This window comes from Agelaius phoeniceus, chromosome 2 (genome assembly GCF_051311805.1).
Source record: "Agelaius phoeniceus isolate bAgePho1 chromosome 2, bAgePho1.hap1, whole genome shotgun sequence".
NCBI lineage: Eukaryota > Metazoa > Chordata > Aves > Passeriformes > Icteridae > Agelaius > Agelaius phoeniceus.
Genome location: NC_135266.1, coordinates 28,973,579 through 28,991,953, shown reverse-complemented (window position 1 = coordinate 28,991,953; position 18,375 = coordinate 28,973,579). Strand labels below are relative to the sequence as shown.

Sequence of the window (18,375 nt, the reverse complement as noted above, 5' to 3'; positions counted from 1 at the left end):
GTAACATGGAGATGTTTTTGTTATTGGTGAGCAGGGCTTACACAGGGCTATGTGGGGCTGGGCTGCTGCTTGGGGTTAAACCATGGCACCAGCACAGCTGTATGGCCATTCACAGTGCAGAGCCAGCCACTGTGAGGAGGAGTACTCCTGACACACTGACTGGAGTATCTGGAGGGGATGTGCTGAGTGGCTGCTACCCAGAACAAGAGATTTCAGCAAGGTTTTGAAGCAGGAACACTAAAACTTCTGCTTGACAAATCAGCATGTCACAAAAGGCCACAGAGATGCTTTGAAATGAGATATGACAAGTTAAAACCTAAAGATGGATCAAAAAACGACAGGAATGAAAACCTTCTTTTGCTTTGCAAATACAAATCCCCAGTGAATGACATCTTTTAAAAAAGCAGATACAAATCCATCCTGTACTCCTCCCTCCCCATCTTCAACTGCTTGTGATTCAAGTAGAAAAACCCCTACTTCTGTCACACTCTGGGAGCTTTCTGGCATGACACTGCAGAGTAACCTTGTATGTTAGAGGGACTAAAAGGATTGAAACATCTTTGCCTGCTGTCTGTGACTTTCAAACAGATATAAAGAACTTGCATTTTATTTGAATATACTTTTCCAGGTTAGAGAGGCACAAAGTACATAATCTTGAAGCTGTCACCAGTAACTTGCTAATTTTTAGAAATCCCCTGCTTATTTAGTTTTTCTGTAACATTTGAAAAAAACAAAAGCAAAAACAAAACAAAGATCAAAACCAACAACAACAACAAACAAAACAAACAAAAAACCAACCAACCAACCAAAAAACCCAAAAAACCAAACCACAAAAAAACCTAAACTATTTATTCAAGACAAATGTACCTTTTAGCCTTTCTTTAACAGAGAGTATTTTGGATGTTTAAACCACACATGCCTCTGGCAAAGACATGCCAAGAAGACACTTGGGCCCCTGCCAATCTGGTTTCAAGCTTGTGGGCACTGGTTTAAAACAGGACAAGCAACCTGACACAGGATGACCCTGCATCAAGTTGGGCTTGGACAACACCATCTCCAAAGAACCCAACCAGCCTAGATTTTTCTAGGATTTCACTTGCATGGGGATGGCCAGGCCCCAGTCAATGCAAATACCATGTTGACAAGGTGGTCATGGGACAATATCTTCAGGGGGTTATTGGCAATTATAGGCATTGGTAATGATGTTCATGACTGCTATTGGATTTTGAGGCACTGTAATCAGCCTTGTTATCTACTGAAAACCTGCCATGTGTTCAGCCATCAGCTTTCTTCTTGCAGCCCTGGCCTCTCTGACCCTATGCTGTCCTGCAGCTACAGTTGTTGAGGTGAACTGGACCCTTGGGACTCATTTCTGCCTAAACTCAGCTGTACTCTATTGATTTTTTGTCTTGGAAGGCGTTGCCATCTGGATGATTAGCATGGACCATTTTCTAACCAATGTCCAGAGGCAAAACTAGCTGAAACCCCACAGGGCTGGAGTCACGACTGGGTTTGGGGCTTAATGCTTTCTGTGTTACCTTTCCATGGATGGATGGATGGATGGATGGATGGATGGATAGATGGATGGGGCAATGCAAACCAGGGCTCTCCAGAGTGTATTTCCTGCTGGCTGGGCTAATAAACTCATGCTTGTTGTGTTAGTTTTTCATTCCTTCCAGCATCATGCTACATTCAATATGTGCATCCCAAACACCCTCTGGTAAGAGCACCCTGAGCACCCACCAATGTTCCCACAGCCTTCAGCCAAAGGAACAAACTTTACCTGATGGGGCTGTAGAAACCTTGCCAAGGGATCACAGATCTGAATTTCAAAACAAGATCCCTTCCCTGAAGTTCCAACTGTGTTGGATTTTAGCCCCTCTGGATCCCCAGTTAAGCTGTGCACACAACCTGCCCTCAGCATCCAGGGAATGCCTGCAGCCTTGCCAGTGCCAGCACTGCCTGGCAGAGTGGGGCTGGAGAGCAGCTGAATTAGGCACACCTGCATGCCCTGAACACTCCTTTTCTGCACTTCTCCTTTGCATTCCTCTCTCACTCCCCTCAGAGATCACACCAGCTTCCCTGGCTTACCACAGACTCTTTACCAGCCCTCACCATCCATCTTTTCCTGGGCTTTCTTGTCCTACAGTGCCACTGTGGCGGCTCGGGGCAGCAGCTGGTCCTTTGGGCCTGAAGCCAGGGCCATTAGTCCTGAGCAGTGAGGAGGAAGGTGAGGAACACCAACACCTCTGCCTTATGCAGAGTATGTAAGCACCAGCCTAACTTCTACATGTCAGGGATCTGACCCCTCTGTCAGTCATCCTGATGAATCCTCTATTCATCAAGAGACAATATTTTCCCTTCACTTGGACACTCACATTCCAGGGTTCATGTATCTATGAATCCATGACAAATGTAATTAAAAGATTTTATTTTATTAAAAATCGACATATTTATACATTTATACATTCCACATACTGCTGTGTATGTTCACCAGTATAACCACTAAGTCCAAAAGCCTTAATGGTACAAACTTCCATCTGAACAAATTTACTGCAGGGGAACTTCAATTTAGAAATCAATCATACATTACAGAATGTTATTAACTTTTCTTCTTTTTCCTTACAAAGTAGCAGCACATTTAACTACCAGTGTGTTCACAAGGCATAAGCCCCAAAGTGTTGTACAGCAAGAGAAAAATTAATTAGCTAATATAGGCAATAGGAAGAGAGCTCACAATGAAAATGTATTAGTTGCTGCCTGTTATGAACAGCAGGATGTTAATAAAACACTTAGAGCCATGCTGAATAGAGACTGCAGCAAATCAGGAAGAGTTATAAAATAAAAAATTACTTATTGGTAGAACTGTATAAAACAAAATACTTTTAATGTCATTCGAGACAGGAGTCCTGTGAAGAACAGACGTTGTTATAAAGACTCAGCAGTCAGGATAATGCTTGTGTGTTTAAACATGTAATAAAGTTCTAAGAAAACATACACTCCATCCCTACCACCACCTTTCCACAGCTCACATCAGTAGGGCTTCATGTGGCTGAATAATAAAGTGACATTTTACTGAAGACACATCTGCTCAGGAGTCCCCCAGACCTCTCAAGATTTGTACCCATGTCAGTTAAGTGCTAGAAGAGTGACATTAATCAGATAACAAAGGCTGGAAAGTTTTTGGAGACTGGGAGCAAGGGGAGCAAAGAGAGAAGTTCTCACTGTAACCTCCTGTACACACCTGAGCCGCCTCGGGATGGGCTGCCTGAACAAGTTCATAGGTATCTCTGGTGTGCTCTGTGTAGCAACCCTCAAAGGCTCCTTTTCCCCTGCCTTTGACAATATTACAAGAATACTGATCTCAATGGAACAACTTATCCACTTAAACAAAAGAAATGAAGATGTAACTGAATTCTTTCTCATGAATATACAGCCATGAATCTTATTTTGAGCAGAGTGCCAGATTCTGAGCAATTTTTTTTTGTTAGGATTTTTCCTCTTATTGACTGAGAGAGAGAAAAACTGCATATGATGACATACACACATCATAGGTAATTTTTACATGAGGAAGTGTGGAGATATAAAAGTGTAGAAGAAAGTTTGACAAGTGCTTTTTGTATGTACCATCATCTGTAGCAGTGAATGGCTGAAAAAAAAGTCAGAACTGCAATATTTCAGTAACTGGAGGTTCCATGTTAGACAAACACATCTTGATATCTGCAGAGGCATCAGTGTGAGAGACTAATCTCATTTATTATGTCCTGAATCACAGACACAGTGTCACATTAAAAACAAATCTGCACTACTGTTTTGGTTTTGACACATACAAAGTTGGAGGAGACTCGTTGGAAAAAGTGAGGGAGATGAATTTCAAATAATTTACCAACAGCTAAATTAAGGATAAATATTCTGGCAGAATCTCCACTCTCCAAGGGCAGGTCTTAGACTCCACATTCCTTAGCTGGAGATAAAAAGATCACATCAAGCTTTAACTCCCAAAAAGCATTTGCTTCCAAACTAGAAAAATGGTCAGAGAAATATTCCTCTTTCCTGCCTCTCCTCCTTCACAAATGCAGTCAGTAATTAATACCCAAATCTGGTTCCTTCCCTGTTCACTCCCTCTGTGCTGCTGCAGCCATAACTTACCAGAGTGGCAATGCTGGCCCAGGATTTCAGGTACATAAACCAAGAACCGCCAAACTGACAGTGCCAAAACAAAAGGATTGAACTCAGGTTCCCCAGAATGAAGCTCTCTTACCCAAGGGGTGGTCAGTTGTCCCACCTAAGGAAATTTGAATGTCACCTTTCATAAATTTCCTGGTGACAAAGCCCAGAGAGCCACACAGCACTCTGATGTGGGCTGACATCTCCTCTGGTTGGGAATATTCCCAGTTGCTCACATGCTGGACACACACAGGAAGAACATCACCCACCTGCCACCTCCCTGCTGAGCTCTTGCTCTGCCTCAGCCTCACACTGGCTTTCTTTGCTTTTCCCTTTAGTTACCATGGGATTTCCATATTCATTCATTCATTCATATGAGTGCTAGTATAAAATTTAACAAAGCAACAGGTAACAATGTATCGATTCTTCCAGCCCACATTTTCAGGGGACTGGGTTTCAAAGAACTAGATGCCCCCAACTTAAATATTAATCACACTTTTGATTGCAAAAATGCTGGCTTTCATTGTTCTGGTTTCTGTATTTGTCCTTTATGTACAATTACTGGTTTTGCTGCACTTTAGCCAAAGTACATATCTGCAAAAAGATATTGACTATTAATAAAGAATTATTTAATCTTTTATAGACATACTTTTTCTTGCAAAAGGAACTGAGAACTTTCCTGAGGCCTGGAATGATATGATTTTTATTCCATTGCAGCAGTAATTTATCACTACTAAGTGGGTAAAATTACTCTAAATCATGGAGAGGAGTCTGTTTTAGTACCTCCTTAGTAAAAAGGAAAAAAGAGCATACTCAGGATGCTGGCAGCAAAAGAAACTATTTCTTAAGAAATGCATGCTAGTGTACACAAAAGGTTTGTAGGGTCTTTGTAAAAATCACTTCCACTCTTATCAGCAAGTATTTTGAGGACAGGGGACTACAATTTTTGTATACCATTACTGTCAGTTGTATACACAATGTTCAAAGCCATGGCTACAAGATACAAACTCTGCTTGTACCAGTGCCACAGCAGAATCACTCATGCCAGAACTGAGTCAGAAATGCCCACACCTGACTTCTTTTGAAGTGCCTCTCACTAAATGTGACTTGCATGTCTTAGTACAAAGCACTACAAACTTCCTTACTCGGGCTTTGAAAAATAAATAAAATTCAGCACAAGTTATACTTCCCTAATTTCAAAATTAGGAGAAAGATTCAAAGGTCTTCTGCTTCAAAGCAAAGCACTCCACACCTCGAGTACAGCTCTCGGACCCACAATGCAAGAAAGGTGTTGAACTGTTGGAAGAAGTCGAGAGTAAAGCCTCAGTGATGATCACAGGGCTGGAGCAGCTCTCCTGTGCACACAGGCTGAGAGCTGGGGCTGTTCAGCCTGGACAGAAGCTCTTGGACAACCTTACAGCACCTTCCAGAACCTGAAGGGAGACAGCAAGGGAGCTGAAGAGGGACTTTGTACAGATGCATGGAGTAATAGGGCAAAGGGGAATGGCCTTAAGCTGAAGGAGGGCAAACTTAGCTCAGATATCAGGAAGAAATTCTTTACTGTGAGTGTGGTGAGGCTCAGGCAGAGGTTGCTCAGGGAAGCTGTAGAGAACCCATCCTTGGAAGTGTGCAAGGCCAGGCTGGATGAGGCTTTGAACAACCTGGTCTAGTGGAAGGTACCCCTGCCTATGGCAGGTGGGTTGGAATAGATGATCTTTAAGATCCCTTTCACCCCAAACCAGTGCCTGTTTCTGTGAGAAGAGATGGATATCTTCTTCCCCTGGATGAGGTCTGGCTGCCCCTTCTTGGAGGCAGCGCTGCACCTAGAAGGCAGCTTCCTAAGCCAGCCTTTCTGTACAAGGAGGCTGCATCGGGACAACAGCAAATTTGTTTTACTGAGGCCCATGGTGTGACTCTGGGTGGCCTGTGTGGGGCCAGGACCTGGACTCCATGATCCCAATGCATCCCTTCCAACTCAGCTTATTCTGTGATTCTAGAAAGGTCCAAGCAGATGGTCCATTTTGCTGAAAGCCTCCACTGATTTGGAATTCTGAAACAGGGAGCAGCCATACTAACTCAACTGCATGCAGTCAGTAAGCCTGGTATTTATTAGAGCTTTACAGAATTCAAAGAAATACTTTCACTTTGCAGTACTTAAGTTTATTTAAAGTTGTCATTATTTAACCTCTCTTGGGGGAAGCTACATCTTTTAAATCAACTTTAAATTTGTTAAATAGCAATGTGAATACATATGAGGGCAGTTAAGTAAAGGGTTTGTGTTATTTGAAAAATTTTAGTTCACAGAATATTTAGTAGAATATAAAAAACCCAGTACCCCTGTAGTGCACTTCTGTAGATTTCTTACAATTTTATAACTTCTCTCTGTGGTTTTGATTGCACAAAGTCATCCATAAGCACTAAAAACCTATTTTTGTAGAGTTCCAACCTGCCTAAGTTATGTTACAGCAAACACTTAGCACATCATCTGTACATTTATGTATCAGTTACATCTTAATCCTCCAAAGAAATGCTAGAATGATAAGATCAATTTATTCAACTGTATGTACAGCATATTTGCATATTAATAAATAAATCAGTATTAAAGTCAGGGTCTCTTCCCCCATATAAAAGTGACTACAAGTCTGACCAGACAAACTTTCTTTCTTTTTTCTTCCAAGCTCATCTGTGTGATTGAGGTTATTGGTTTCCACTCAGTACATTACAGCAACTGCAGGAGCAGAAACCTAACAGAACAGCACTTACATTTAAATTCCATATAGAAGGTGGATGGGAGGGTGGTACTAAAAAGTGCATCAAAAGCCAACATTTTGTAGAGCAAAAAAATTGAAGTTGAGAATGTGATCCTGTGGAAGATAATCCAGCCCAAAAGAAGACATGCTGCAGCCAGCATTAAAATCGATGCACATCTCTGTCTTCGTTGTAAGCTGCACGATGCCAATCTTGTCCCATCACTCTTCAGGAATTCCAACTCCAATAAATGCCATCTTCCCCTCCACAAATTTATCAACACCACAGTCAGTGCAAAGTGACAATTCTTAAAATGACTGTTTGCCTTCACTCCGTAACATTCATCCTCCCTGTGAAGAAAAGGCTCCTTTTCTCTTAAGTGTTTACTCCTATTCACAGAAGAGCCCATATTTGCACCTCTTCATGTATGGTAGTGAATTTTCTATCTACATTCATTAGAAATCAAAAAGATAAGTAGCAGGATTTTATATTTACTGGAAGTCTTCCCATTAACCCAAAAACTAGCTGTCCACCTTGATTTATACATAAAGTAGCTGCACTTTTTTCTTTCCAGCCCACTTTCAATGGGGTATAAGTCATGGGAACTGTGGGAATATTTCAAGTCTGATTGCTGGAGCTGGGAGAGTGATGAGTCACATTGGAATTGAGATGTCTGTTTGCAGCACAGTGCGTGTGGGCCATAGTCCCATTGGGATATCTGACAAACACAGGCTCACAGAAAGGATTTTGGCACACCTGACAAACCTTTTTGTCTGAAAGAAGAATCGGGGCTCCTTTTTGTTTAACCTAAAAGAGAGGGGGGGAAAAATTCCAAATGTGAATCTAACAAGAAAGGAAGGGAAATGATGGAGCATAATTGCAACTATACCAAATGGATAAAACAAAAACAATTTTAAGAATCTGCTGTGAACTCTAAGCAGCACTGTCCTAACTAGGAATAGAAGAAAGCTTTACAACTGAATTTACCATTAACAAAATCTACTAATAAGCTTCAATTAATACTAAGTGCTGGATAATTTTTTTAAACAAATTTTGACAGATGACACTGTAAAAAATTGAATTGGAAATTCTGACAATCCCTCCTAGTGAAAGAAATGCTAACTGACACTTGTTAAAGTTTCTGCAAGAACTTTGTTAATCTGCAAATCCCAGACTCACTTCATATTCATCCCAGAAGCTCACCAAGGTTATTCCTATTTCAAGGCCCCGATTTTCCCTTTTGTTTTACAGAGAAAACATTCAATTAATTTTGAATCTAGTAGTCATGGCAAAAAAACCCCAAACTTAATAAATGCCAAAGACATGAAGACAGCTTTTGTACTAATTCTTCAAACTGCTTTTGATAACTGTGTATCAAAGGACTCAACTGTAAAGCTTCAAAATGCTTTTATTTAAAAACACCCCAGCAACCTACCTTCTCGTGCTTGTAGATTAAGTTTTCAGCTTGTGCTAACCCAAGTGCCACCTGAGTCATTCTTTTTGTGTGAATGCTTTGTCTCACTGCTCCAGCCAGGAATGGGGAGAGGAGCTGCACTGACCAGCTGTCAGGCACCACCTGCAAAACCAGACCTGCATCGAATTCCGCAGCGTGGTTATTGAGGAGATCCACGGCGGCCATGACGAGCGCGCAGTCCGAGGTGCCCGGGGTTAAATACACTGACAGCAGCAGGTGGAACAGCCTCCGCCTGTACTGCGAGTCTCTGCTCTCAGAGTTCCACATACAGTACTCCTCAGCAGCATGGAAATCCTTCAACTCATGGACAAGGATATGCAAAGCCTTCTCGTGTTCTTCTAGTTTCCCATATAAAATTGCACTCTCCATATGAAGGTCTGTGCCCTGGATTTTGTCTGTTAAATGAGAAACAAGGCAATATTTGCTCAGTGGAGGAGACAACTGCTCCCTCTCCCAGCCAGTGCAACTGTAGAGAAGGCAGATGCTTGTGAGCACAGGAATGCTCAGATGTATGGAAACATCTCTAACAAAAGAGCACCACAAAATATGGGACAAAGAAATTATTAAATAATAGGTGGTCAACCATGGTCACTGACACCTTTTCAATTCTAGCAGACACTGCTACCGTGTACAATAAACTGTAAGATGAAGCTGCAATATTTTTAACCTCTGCTTTTCCCAATATTATAGGAGGTCATAGAATAAACTCCATAAAAGACAATAAAAATCCAATAGTACTTCCCATTAAGAAAAGGACACTACAAACCCTTAATCCAGTTTAAAGTTTAAGTGTCAGCAATAGGCAGGTAGAATGGCAAGTTCATCTGCAATTTCAAAATAAAGTAGAAAATAATCTAATTACTGTAAAGGTGATAAAGATTTGGCATAGGCCTATGCATGAAAATACAATGTGTAAAATGCATGGAAATACAATGTTTTTCTCACCAAAATGTTTTGGTTATCAGGGAGGAACACACTAGCTTGCATTGATCTCACTTGCATGTAATGTAAGAAATGTCAAGAAATCTTTTATTTTGAAGCACATGGATTTCAAGAGAATAATCTATTTTGTAACTCTTGCCTGGAAAAATTTGTTTAAAAACTGACTAAAAGATGAAAAAAACCAAGACTTTCAATGACTGTGCTCCATTTGTACAGTATCCATCACATAACATTTTGCTGCCTGAAAAGGCAAGGAAACATTAAACTTTGGTAAATTTATTTAGTTGCTACTCCCATAAATGTTGCAATTTTTATTTCCACTTACACTGGATTTTTTTCCCACTGAGTTTCAAAACATCATTTCACATCTTTCAGTTCAATAACAAGTCACTTCCCTTTCATCCACTATTCCATCATTCTTCAGCCATAATCCTCCATATCAGAGAAGATTTACACACTTGGCTTGGTTAATTGCACTGTATGTTTGCATTCCAGTGGATGAAACATTATAAATTAACCATTATAAGCACTGACCAAGGAAAATACTTAGCTCAACTGTTGCTTGCCTAATACCAACAGTAACATGTAAGTTATACTTTTCACCTTAAAAGATGCTCATATTTTTATTCAACATGAACCCCAGAGCGAGTTTCAGGGTTATGGGTAACAAGTCCTTGGCAATTAGATTCCTTAAAGTTTCACTTCCATCCACTAGAAGCAAGCTGTTTAAAAAATAAAGTTGCAGGTCCCTCATTTGCAAAAGGTTGTCATGTCATCTCATGTCATGCAAAAGTTCCACACTCATCATTAAAAAGAAGGTGACTATCAAGCAAATTGTATGCAGATATTTGTTCTGGCCAGTTGGTATTTTGTCTCTGGTGCAGTGGCAAACATCCCATTGGTGCTATAGAGACCTAGGACAACACCAACACACATGCTTTCTAAATTAACCTGTGTTTGTTAGAAATACAGCCTATCAAACAAAAACACAGAGAAACTTTATATCTTTTGGTTTTCTATCCATGAAAGGACTATTATTTTGTGTCCAGCTGGAAATCACATACAGCATTTAAAACCGACAACATGCAACGTACCTAAAATAAAGCGAATTCTATAAAGATCAGATTTCTGAAGCAGACTGCGAAGCTTCAACAGCAGCTTGGTTGTTTCTGTACAATTATCTGTGGTCACAGATTTTAGCTGAAGTATTGCCTCCAAGTACAAGACAGCTAGATGAGTATGGTACTTCTCTTTCTACAGATGAATAGAACAATGTTAGCTCAGTTTACAAATCTCTTGGCCCCAGCAATAACAGTGATGAATATTTACTTAATGACATAGAAACGTGTCTTAATTTTAACTTATTTAATTTGAATTAATGACGAAGTTTTTTGTCCATACAGATAGACAACTTAATTCAGAGCAGCCTCACAAACTACATTGTAAATACAGGATTCCTCATATTCAGGTATGTTCTTTGACCTTTTCTATTTCTGCAATAAAATCTGACAAAGCCACCAGAGATAGAAAAGCACTCTGAAGGCACAGTGCTTTTTTTGTTATCCACTATCCAATATTCATCAAAATAAGCTGATGATTTGACTGTTTAAAACATTCTCACTAAATCATTCACAATAATCTAGTAATTTTTAAACACCAAATTGATTTATAACCTAGCTTTTACTAGCAGGTAGATTTAATTGTAAAATATTTTCACAAATATTTTACAAGGCGCTGTGTTTAACTCAAAAAGTTTGTTTGTCTCCATGACATCAGAGACAAGTACATTCATCAGCCATGGTGTAACACACCTGCAACACCAATAAGGGAAAACCACTAATCTGATGTGCATTTGAAGAATGTGAATTAATGCACTGACCATCAGCTCTGCAGAGTTCTTTCAGTGTTCATTTCCTTGCTTTATTTCTGGGTTAAAGGACTTCTCCTGTGCTTAAAATGTTTCATAGCCAAATACAACATTTGGCTGCTTTTCTATTGAGCTAAAGCCCCCAAAAGTGTAATACTACTGTCTAAGTGACTACTGTCACTTAGGACTTGTGAATGTATCTTTTGGGCATTCAGCATCAAGAGTGGGTTACATCTGGTTATTGCATACTTTATGTCTGAGGGGACATAAGCAATTGTTTTGCTATCACAAGCACTGAAAAATTCAAAATAGTGAAGGTATCCATCCTCATCTTTTACTTTAATCTTAAAAACACTCCTACCCTGCTCTGAGTACACTTGAAAGACTTTATATTAAGCCTATTTCTTCCAAACATTGCCTATTTTCAGCCTTGTTGATCATAACCTGCATTCTGAATCCTATGCCTACTTTTAGCATTCTCACATAACTCACCTGTATTTTTCTTTCCAGTACTAGATGTTCTAGATATTTGACACGTGCTTTAGGATATTTGTTAAGGCAACTGATGATATCATCTGGATTAATGTTGTTTTTCTCCTGTTCTTCCAAAGGCCTTTTAGTGAAAATCTGTACACCAACCTAGAAAGAGTTTATTGCATTTAGGAACTCAATGGCAATTATATTATTAAATGAATATTTAAAATGAAAAAGGAATAGCACTATTGTTAATACATTGTTCAGGAAGATAAACACAAAACCTTGCTCAGCACCACAGGATTCACTACCCTGTGCTTATCTTGATCTCACTCACTCCTATCTGCATACCTCAATTTGTAGTGTATACACTGTCCAGTCTATAAGCCTTGGCCTGGGCACAACTTCCACAAGAAATATTGAATGGATTTGCACAATAGAATAAGAGACTTCAGCCTTTGTAGCAGGATAGCTCAAATTAGAGACCAGAATGCTCTAAGCCTTTTCACATGTGATGATATAGACAGAGCAAGAGACTTCTGTAATTACCAAACCAAAAGCTTAGAAATCTGCCACTGCACAAATAGCTATGCTTAAATTAATATAAATCAGGGAGTGACAAGTTCCAACAGCACAGACTGTCTGATACAGCACCAAACATCACACTTTCTTTTTCTTATTTTGGAAGATTAAGTTAATTCTTCTAGCAATGAAATCTTGTCTTGAATGGAGGCTATTTATTCCATGTCTTGGTGTACACAGATACCACCCATCATCTTTAAAATAAGAGGCAGCAGCAACAGTTGACCTGCCAGGTGATTTATTTATTATAAAATTCAAAAATTATCTTACTTAAATGAAGAAAACAGAAGACATGCTGTATTTTTAATGCTCTAAACTTTGTTTTCAGAATAAAAATAGGCAATTATCACTAGCACTTGCTAATAGAGGGACTTGGATGAATTGAGAAACCTGCAAGTTTTCTCCTGATGATCACTATTTAACTGGCATTAAATATTCTGCACAAGGTCCAATTGGTTATCAAGAAAAACCAACATTAAGGAAAACCCAAACACCACTGCAGGGAAATACTGATATTCTGTTAAAAGTGTATCAATCACAAACCTCTTCATTTTTTTGTAAAATCCATTCAGAGTACTTCCACACTAGCTCTTGGTCTGAGCAGAATGTAAGGAAGTCTACTATGTAGTCATAGAGATCTGACCGTGTAGAATCTTGAATGTCTCCATCAACTATTTTCACCCATAACTGCAACAAAAACACATATTAAAGTGCTTAAAACATGTATTAGCTCTTCCAGCTCAAAATTCATGTCAGCTATTAAAAGACTTAGTCCAAGACTTGTGGAATTAGAAAGAGTTGACAAGAACACCAATTGCAAGCAACATTGCTGGTCACCCACTTTTGCCACCACACCCTTCTCTTGCATCTGGCACATTCACCCAACTCAGACCCCATATCATGTGGGCTCATTCTGAGAGTGACTAAAGGAGGTACACTAATCACAAAGAAAGCTTTTTATCAAAAGTCCTTTTCTCCAACACATGGTATATTTTTCATGTGTTCTGTGTGTGCAAGATGAAAAGCAAATTATACAAGCAATTTAGAAGAAAAGCTGGTGTTCTGCTTTTCTCTCGTTTTGACTGAAGAACTACAAGTACCAGGTGATATTATTTTTACATACATTATAATTGGAATTAAAATGTGTTACACCTAGCTACACCAGTTTACCAATAAACCTTGTTTTTTGCAGCATCGAAATTCTTCCAAGATTTCTTGCACATGACAGATATGTTTTTGTTGCCCTTACCTGTTTTCTTTTCAGGCTATTCTTACTATTTATATAACTGACCTGAATGCATTTGATTGGGTTACTGTGTTTAATGTGCTCAAAAAGCTGCACAATAAGGCAAACTTAATATACTGGATATGGTCTGAGACACATCAAGAACATTCTAATTTCTCTAGGTGGAGTTGTGCAGACACAAAGAACAGAATTATTTAACCTGCAGTGTACAGGCCACTGCTAGTATTAGTGACATCAGATGGAAGGTCCCCAAAGGGATTACTAACCCATCTGAAACCCACAGATCTTGCAGAATGTGTTCACTCTTCCTCACCAGGTAAGCAAATAAACCCTCAGTTGCTGTCTATGTCTGCCATGAGAATACAATGCTGTTTTGCTGTGTGTATACAGATCAATCAGCACAGGGCATGCTGCTTGAGTCCCATAAATATATTTTAAAGTGATTGCTTGATTATTTTAGCACTTTGTCCATCTTTTAGGAGTATAAACATATGTTCTGGTATGTACAGTTTTGCTTTAACAAGATCATACAAGCATCTAAGTAACTGTCAACTTCAGTAAGCTCTTCAGACTTTTCATATCTAGCATATTAATTTATTCAAGGAAGTCTTAGTGTAAGTTTCAAGTTTCTTATAAACACACATCACAACTTCTCAAACAGATAAATTAAGACCTCAGATTTTTATCTCAGAACTAAAACAGTATTTTGGAATGGTTTTCAGGTGACACAAAAAGCTTTAGTCTAACCTGAAGTGCTGCAGCATCCTGACCATTGTAGTGATACAGGAGACCAAGTGCAAAATACCTGTAAAGAAAGAGAAGATAATATTAAAACTGCTAGAACTTTCCCACTAGTTTCATTATGGCTTATTAGCACAGATTGCAACAAATAATGGCTTACAATGACATGTACATGGCCATGTCTACACTTCAACAGACTCTGTAGGCTGTTGTTATGAATCAAAGGAGAGAAGCTCTGTCCTAAAAGTGTGTCTCCATCATTCCTGTCCCCAAGACAGTTTGTAGTTACTAGATCCAAACTACACCAAGTATGTGCCCAATGCCATTCTGTCAAATTTATGTACAGACATTACACACACCTCCAAGAACTATTCCTCCAATAGTTCATCAGTTAAAATTTAAATCATATTTTATTATGTGTTTATTTAAAACTCTGTTTTACTGTCAGAAATGCTTCTCTTTACTGTGTCATGGAGTCAGGTCAGGCAAAGAAGAGCTTTATACAGTGCAAATTCATTCAATGAATGAATGAATGCATGAATTCATTCAATTCACACTTGTAAAGGTATGCCTTGCAAACAACACTTACCAAAAGATTTTAACAAAACCCCTGAAATAAATGAAATCACCCCAAATATAACCATAATTAAAGACTCTTCCTCACCAATATAGTTGCTACTACTGCACCAGACAGTTTAAAGCTAAAGAAATGAAAACCAAAATAGACATACTACATGAGGCTGGAGTTTGTATTTTACACATTTACTATCTAATGTTTCCTGCTTAATGATTAATTCTCTGCCTGCTGGCATTTCTGTTTTGAAGTCATTTGCAGTCATCTTAAGGAACCTCTTTTTGGTCAATCAGTGGAACATAGAAAGTTTGCAATTCAGAAGAAAGAGTTCTTTCCCTGAACAAGCAACTACAATTTTAAAGCCACTAACTGGTTAAAAGCTTTTACCTAAGGTAGTGCATGCTTTAGGGTGTCTTTTCATTCTGTGTACAGCTACTGCAGCCATTCCACTCTTCCATTATCTCAAGGGCAAACATTTAACTTTTTTCTCCCAAACTTGCACCAGTTCTTTATTTTTGTGTTGGATACGGAAACTTTCATGGAGAATTCTGCATTTACCAGGATAAGACAATGCATTTCCTTTACCTTAGACTGTCAAGTAATAGGTTTTCACCAACATTTTTAAATGCTAACAATTAGCATTAATAATTAATTCAGACTGAGTTGTCTTTTGGACAAGTGTAAGCACAGGAACTACAAGTGCTCAAACATATTGTTCGATAAGCCAAGAGCATCTAAGACAATTTTCCCTCTGGTCTAGAAGGTGCAATAATAAAAAAATCCACTTACTTTTTGTGTTTTTCCAGCCAGGCAGCACTATCTGTTAAAAGACAGAAGTTCTCTGAAACTAGGAGATCCAGCAGGCTCTCATGATTTGCCTCTGCATACAGTTTGAGCAAAGCAGTGTCAATATCCTCCTTGTAGCCATTTGCAACCTCAGTGCTGCGGACTTCATTCAAGTAACTCATGAGGAATCGTTTGCATTTTGTCATCTTCTCCTGGTCCCCTTGGGTCAGCTGGTTCAGGTCGGCGTACTCGTGCAGAGGGGGATGAGACCGGATAAATGAAGAGGAAGTAGGCAACAGGAAGGGGTACAGAGAGATCAGCTCCCGGACATCAAGCTGGCCGCTTCTGCAATTACAGTGTCAAACTAGATGAAGCAAAAAGAAAGAAAAAGTATACATAGGCACAAAAAAAATGTGTGCTAACATATGCTTAGTCAGGACACTAGCATGTAGGCAGTTTCTGGAATATTTTTTGCTATATCTTTAGGGGAGGGGCCATGTGGGTTTGCTTTCTGGAGGGCCCCCCTTTGGAGGTTTTCTCCCAAATTTGAGTTAAACCAGGACAAAAATGTCCTAGGGTGACATTATGATGCTTGTATCCCCAGTGGTCTGTTCTGTTTATGCTGGATGTTATGTTCTGTGCCTTCAAGACTGGCTCTGAAAAATCAAATATTTGTTTTGTTATCAGCCTGCTCATTCCCCCACAGTCAGTGGGACACAGCAGCACACATAGTGCTGCTTTTGCTTTTTGCTCTTGCTTTTGCTTGTGAGTTAGTTTATCTAGGCAGTTTGAATTTTCTTCTTCCTCCTCTACACACTGAAAGCTCTGAGAATTCTGAGACTGGCCAGCCTTTTGCTTTTAAGCTTCCACAGCTGTTCTCTGGCATAAACAAAAATCAGCTGAACAGCCCTACAGCAGTCCTAGGACTGCCCTAGACTTCATCCATACATTATGGGAGCTAGTCTTCTGTTGGCAGAAAAAAAAAAAAAAGCAAATGTGAACCCTTTCAGGCAAGCCACAAAGACAGTGTCAGTGTAATTCTGGGGAAAACGGCAACCTCCTGTACAAAACTAAAGCTTTCAGAATGTGTGTATGCATGATGAAAACATTTTCCCCAATCCCAAAAAGCACCAGATTTCTCACTTGGCTCTCTTCTTACAGAGGTTCTGTAAGCAAACCACGGATACTGATTATGCATCCATTTAACCAGTAAGTCTGATGTACAGGCAGAGGCCTTGGGTGTACATCTATGGGGGCTCCCCTGGAGTGGCTTTTCCACTTCAGGTGTGAAGGATGCCATACACTTTTATTCAGCAGCAAGATGTAACATAGATATGCCACATAAAACATTTTTCTTTCAGCCTAGATTGAAATTCCTCAAGCTTTTAAAGAACGCATGTTGTGAGAGAAGAATTTTTTTTTCCCCACATGGCAAACAATCCCTAATTTTTACAGCTAGAGGGAACCCTCTTTCCAGGCCTTGCTTTAGAAGAACAGCAAGCAAATATCCTAATGTTTTAAAATAAAATATCCTGATATTATAAAATATCAGGATATTTTATAATATTTTATTTCACTGTCAAAGTTTTTATTCAGAATTCACGTTTAAAAATTAACATTACTGAAGAGCAGGAAATATTGTTGCTGAAAAAAAATCAAAATGAACTTGACAGTTCTCTAAAAGAAGCCTTGTTTAGTTATTTTGTTGGAAATAGAACTTTTTAAAAATAATTCTTATCTACCTGGTGATCAGCCAACTCAAAGACTTTCTCTTCACAACTTTGATTGGAATGAATTCCAAAAAGAAACAAATGATAACACAGAATTAGAAAAGCAGCAGATTTCTACAGGCAATAAAGTGTGAAAGATCATCATAAATAGGCTCATCCCTTCACTACAGGCATGCCCTGCATCGTTCACTTCTTGCCAGAGACACAATTCCAAAACCATCCAGGAAATATGAACTAGTAGGAGCCATCACCACGACAATCCCCATTTAGAACTTTGCTTTCAAGTTAACGCAGTCCCTTGGCTACAAAAATCTATACCAGAAGAAGGAAATTCTGGGAGAAAGCAGCAACAGCAAATTTAACAGCAGCATCCTCTCTTCTAGAGCCTAGTGACTGCAAAGCACAGGAGTAGCAACACAGACAATAGAGAAGAACCACAACAGACAAAACTGGGGAGCCTTCCCTTGAAGAGAGGTATGAACAGCAGGTTTTCCCAATTCCTATAGAGAACTCCTACTGCCTAAAGCCCACCTCCAAACTAGAAAGACCCACCTCTAACAGAGGGTAAAGCATTCAGGTCTACTTCACAGATTTCTGCAGTTGAAATTTCTTTTAATCCTTCTTTTGGGATTTGGCTTTGAAATTCTTGGATCTACATTATGATAAGAGGCAGAATAACCCAGAAGTAGCAAGTTCTATCAGTGGCATGACCTGATGGTTCCAAGAATATTTGAATTTTCAGTAGGAACTTATCACAGTAACCTAACTGCAGTTCTAGCTACTGCAACTACTCTGAAATTTCAAGTCCTGAGATTAAATATATTATATGAGATTCATTATGCTAGAAAATGAATCCTATTTGAAGAAAGAGATTTTTTTTCCCCTCCAATCCAAACGAATCTTCCCTGATTTGTTTTAGAACAAAAGTCAATCCATAACTTGAATAACATCCACAGGCTGCTCAAAATTTGTGCAGAAAAAAGGAGTCTTAATAAATCTGGAGAAATTCAAATATAAACATTGATTCCCTTGCTAGCTATGCTG

General features: G+C 39.2%; 1 protein-coding gene across 3 annotated transcripts in view; it reads right to left on the bottom strand.

The window, feature by feature from the left end:
* Nucleotides 1–2,414: 2,414 nt before the first annotated feature.
* TGFBRAP1 (transforming growth factor beta receptor associated protein 1) overlaps nt 2,415–18,375 on the bottom strand; it is a 36,752-nt gene continuing 20,791 nt past the window's right edge. For all 3 annotated transcript variants that reach the window (XM_054651169.2, XM_054651152.2, XM_054651160.2), the window contains exons 6-12: nt 15,605–15,946; nt 14,248–14,305; nt 12,798–12,941; nt 11,691–11,837; nt 10,426–10,585; nt 8,351–8,784; nt 2,415–7,722 (exon numbers count right to left, since the gene is read on the bottom strand). In XM_054651169.2, coding sequence (XP_054507144.2) covers nt 7,534–7,722; nt 8,351–8,784; nt 10,426–10,585; nt 11,691–11,837; nt 12,798–12,941; nt 14,248–14,305; nt 15,605–15,946 — 1,474 coding nt within the window. In that variant the 3' untranslated portion in view covers nt 2,415–7,533. The remainder of the gene's footprint in view (nt 7,723–8,350; nt 8,785–10,425; nt 10,586–11,690; nt 11,838–12,797; nt 12,942–14,247; nt 14,306–15,604; nt 15,947–18,375) is intronic.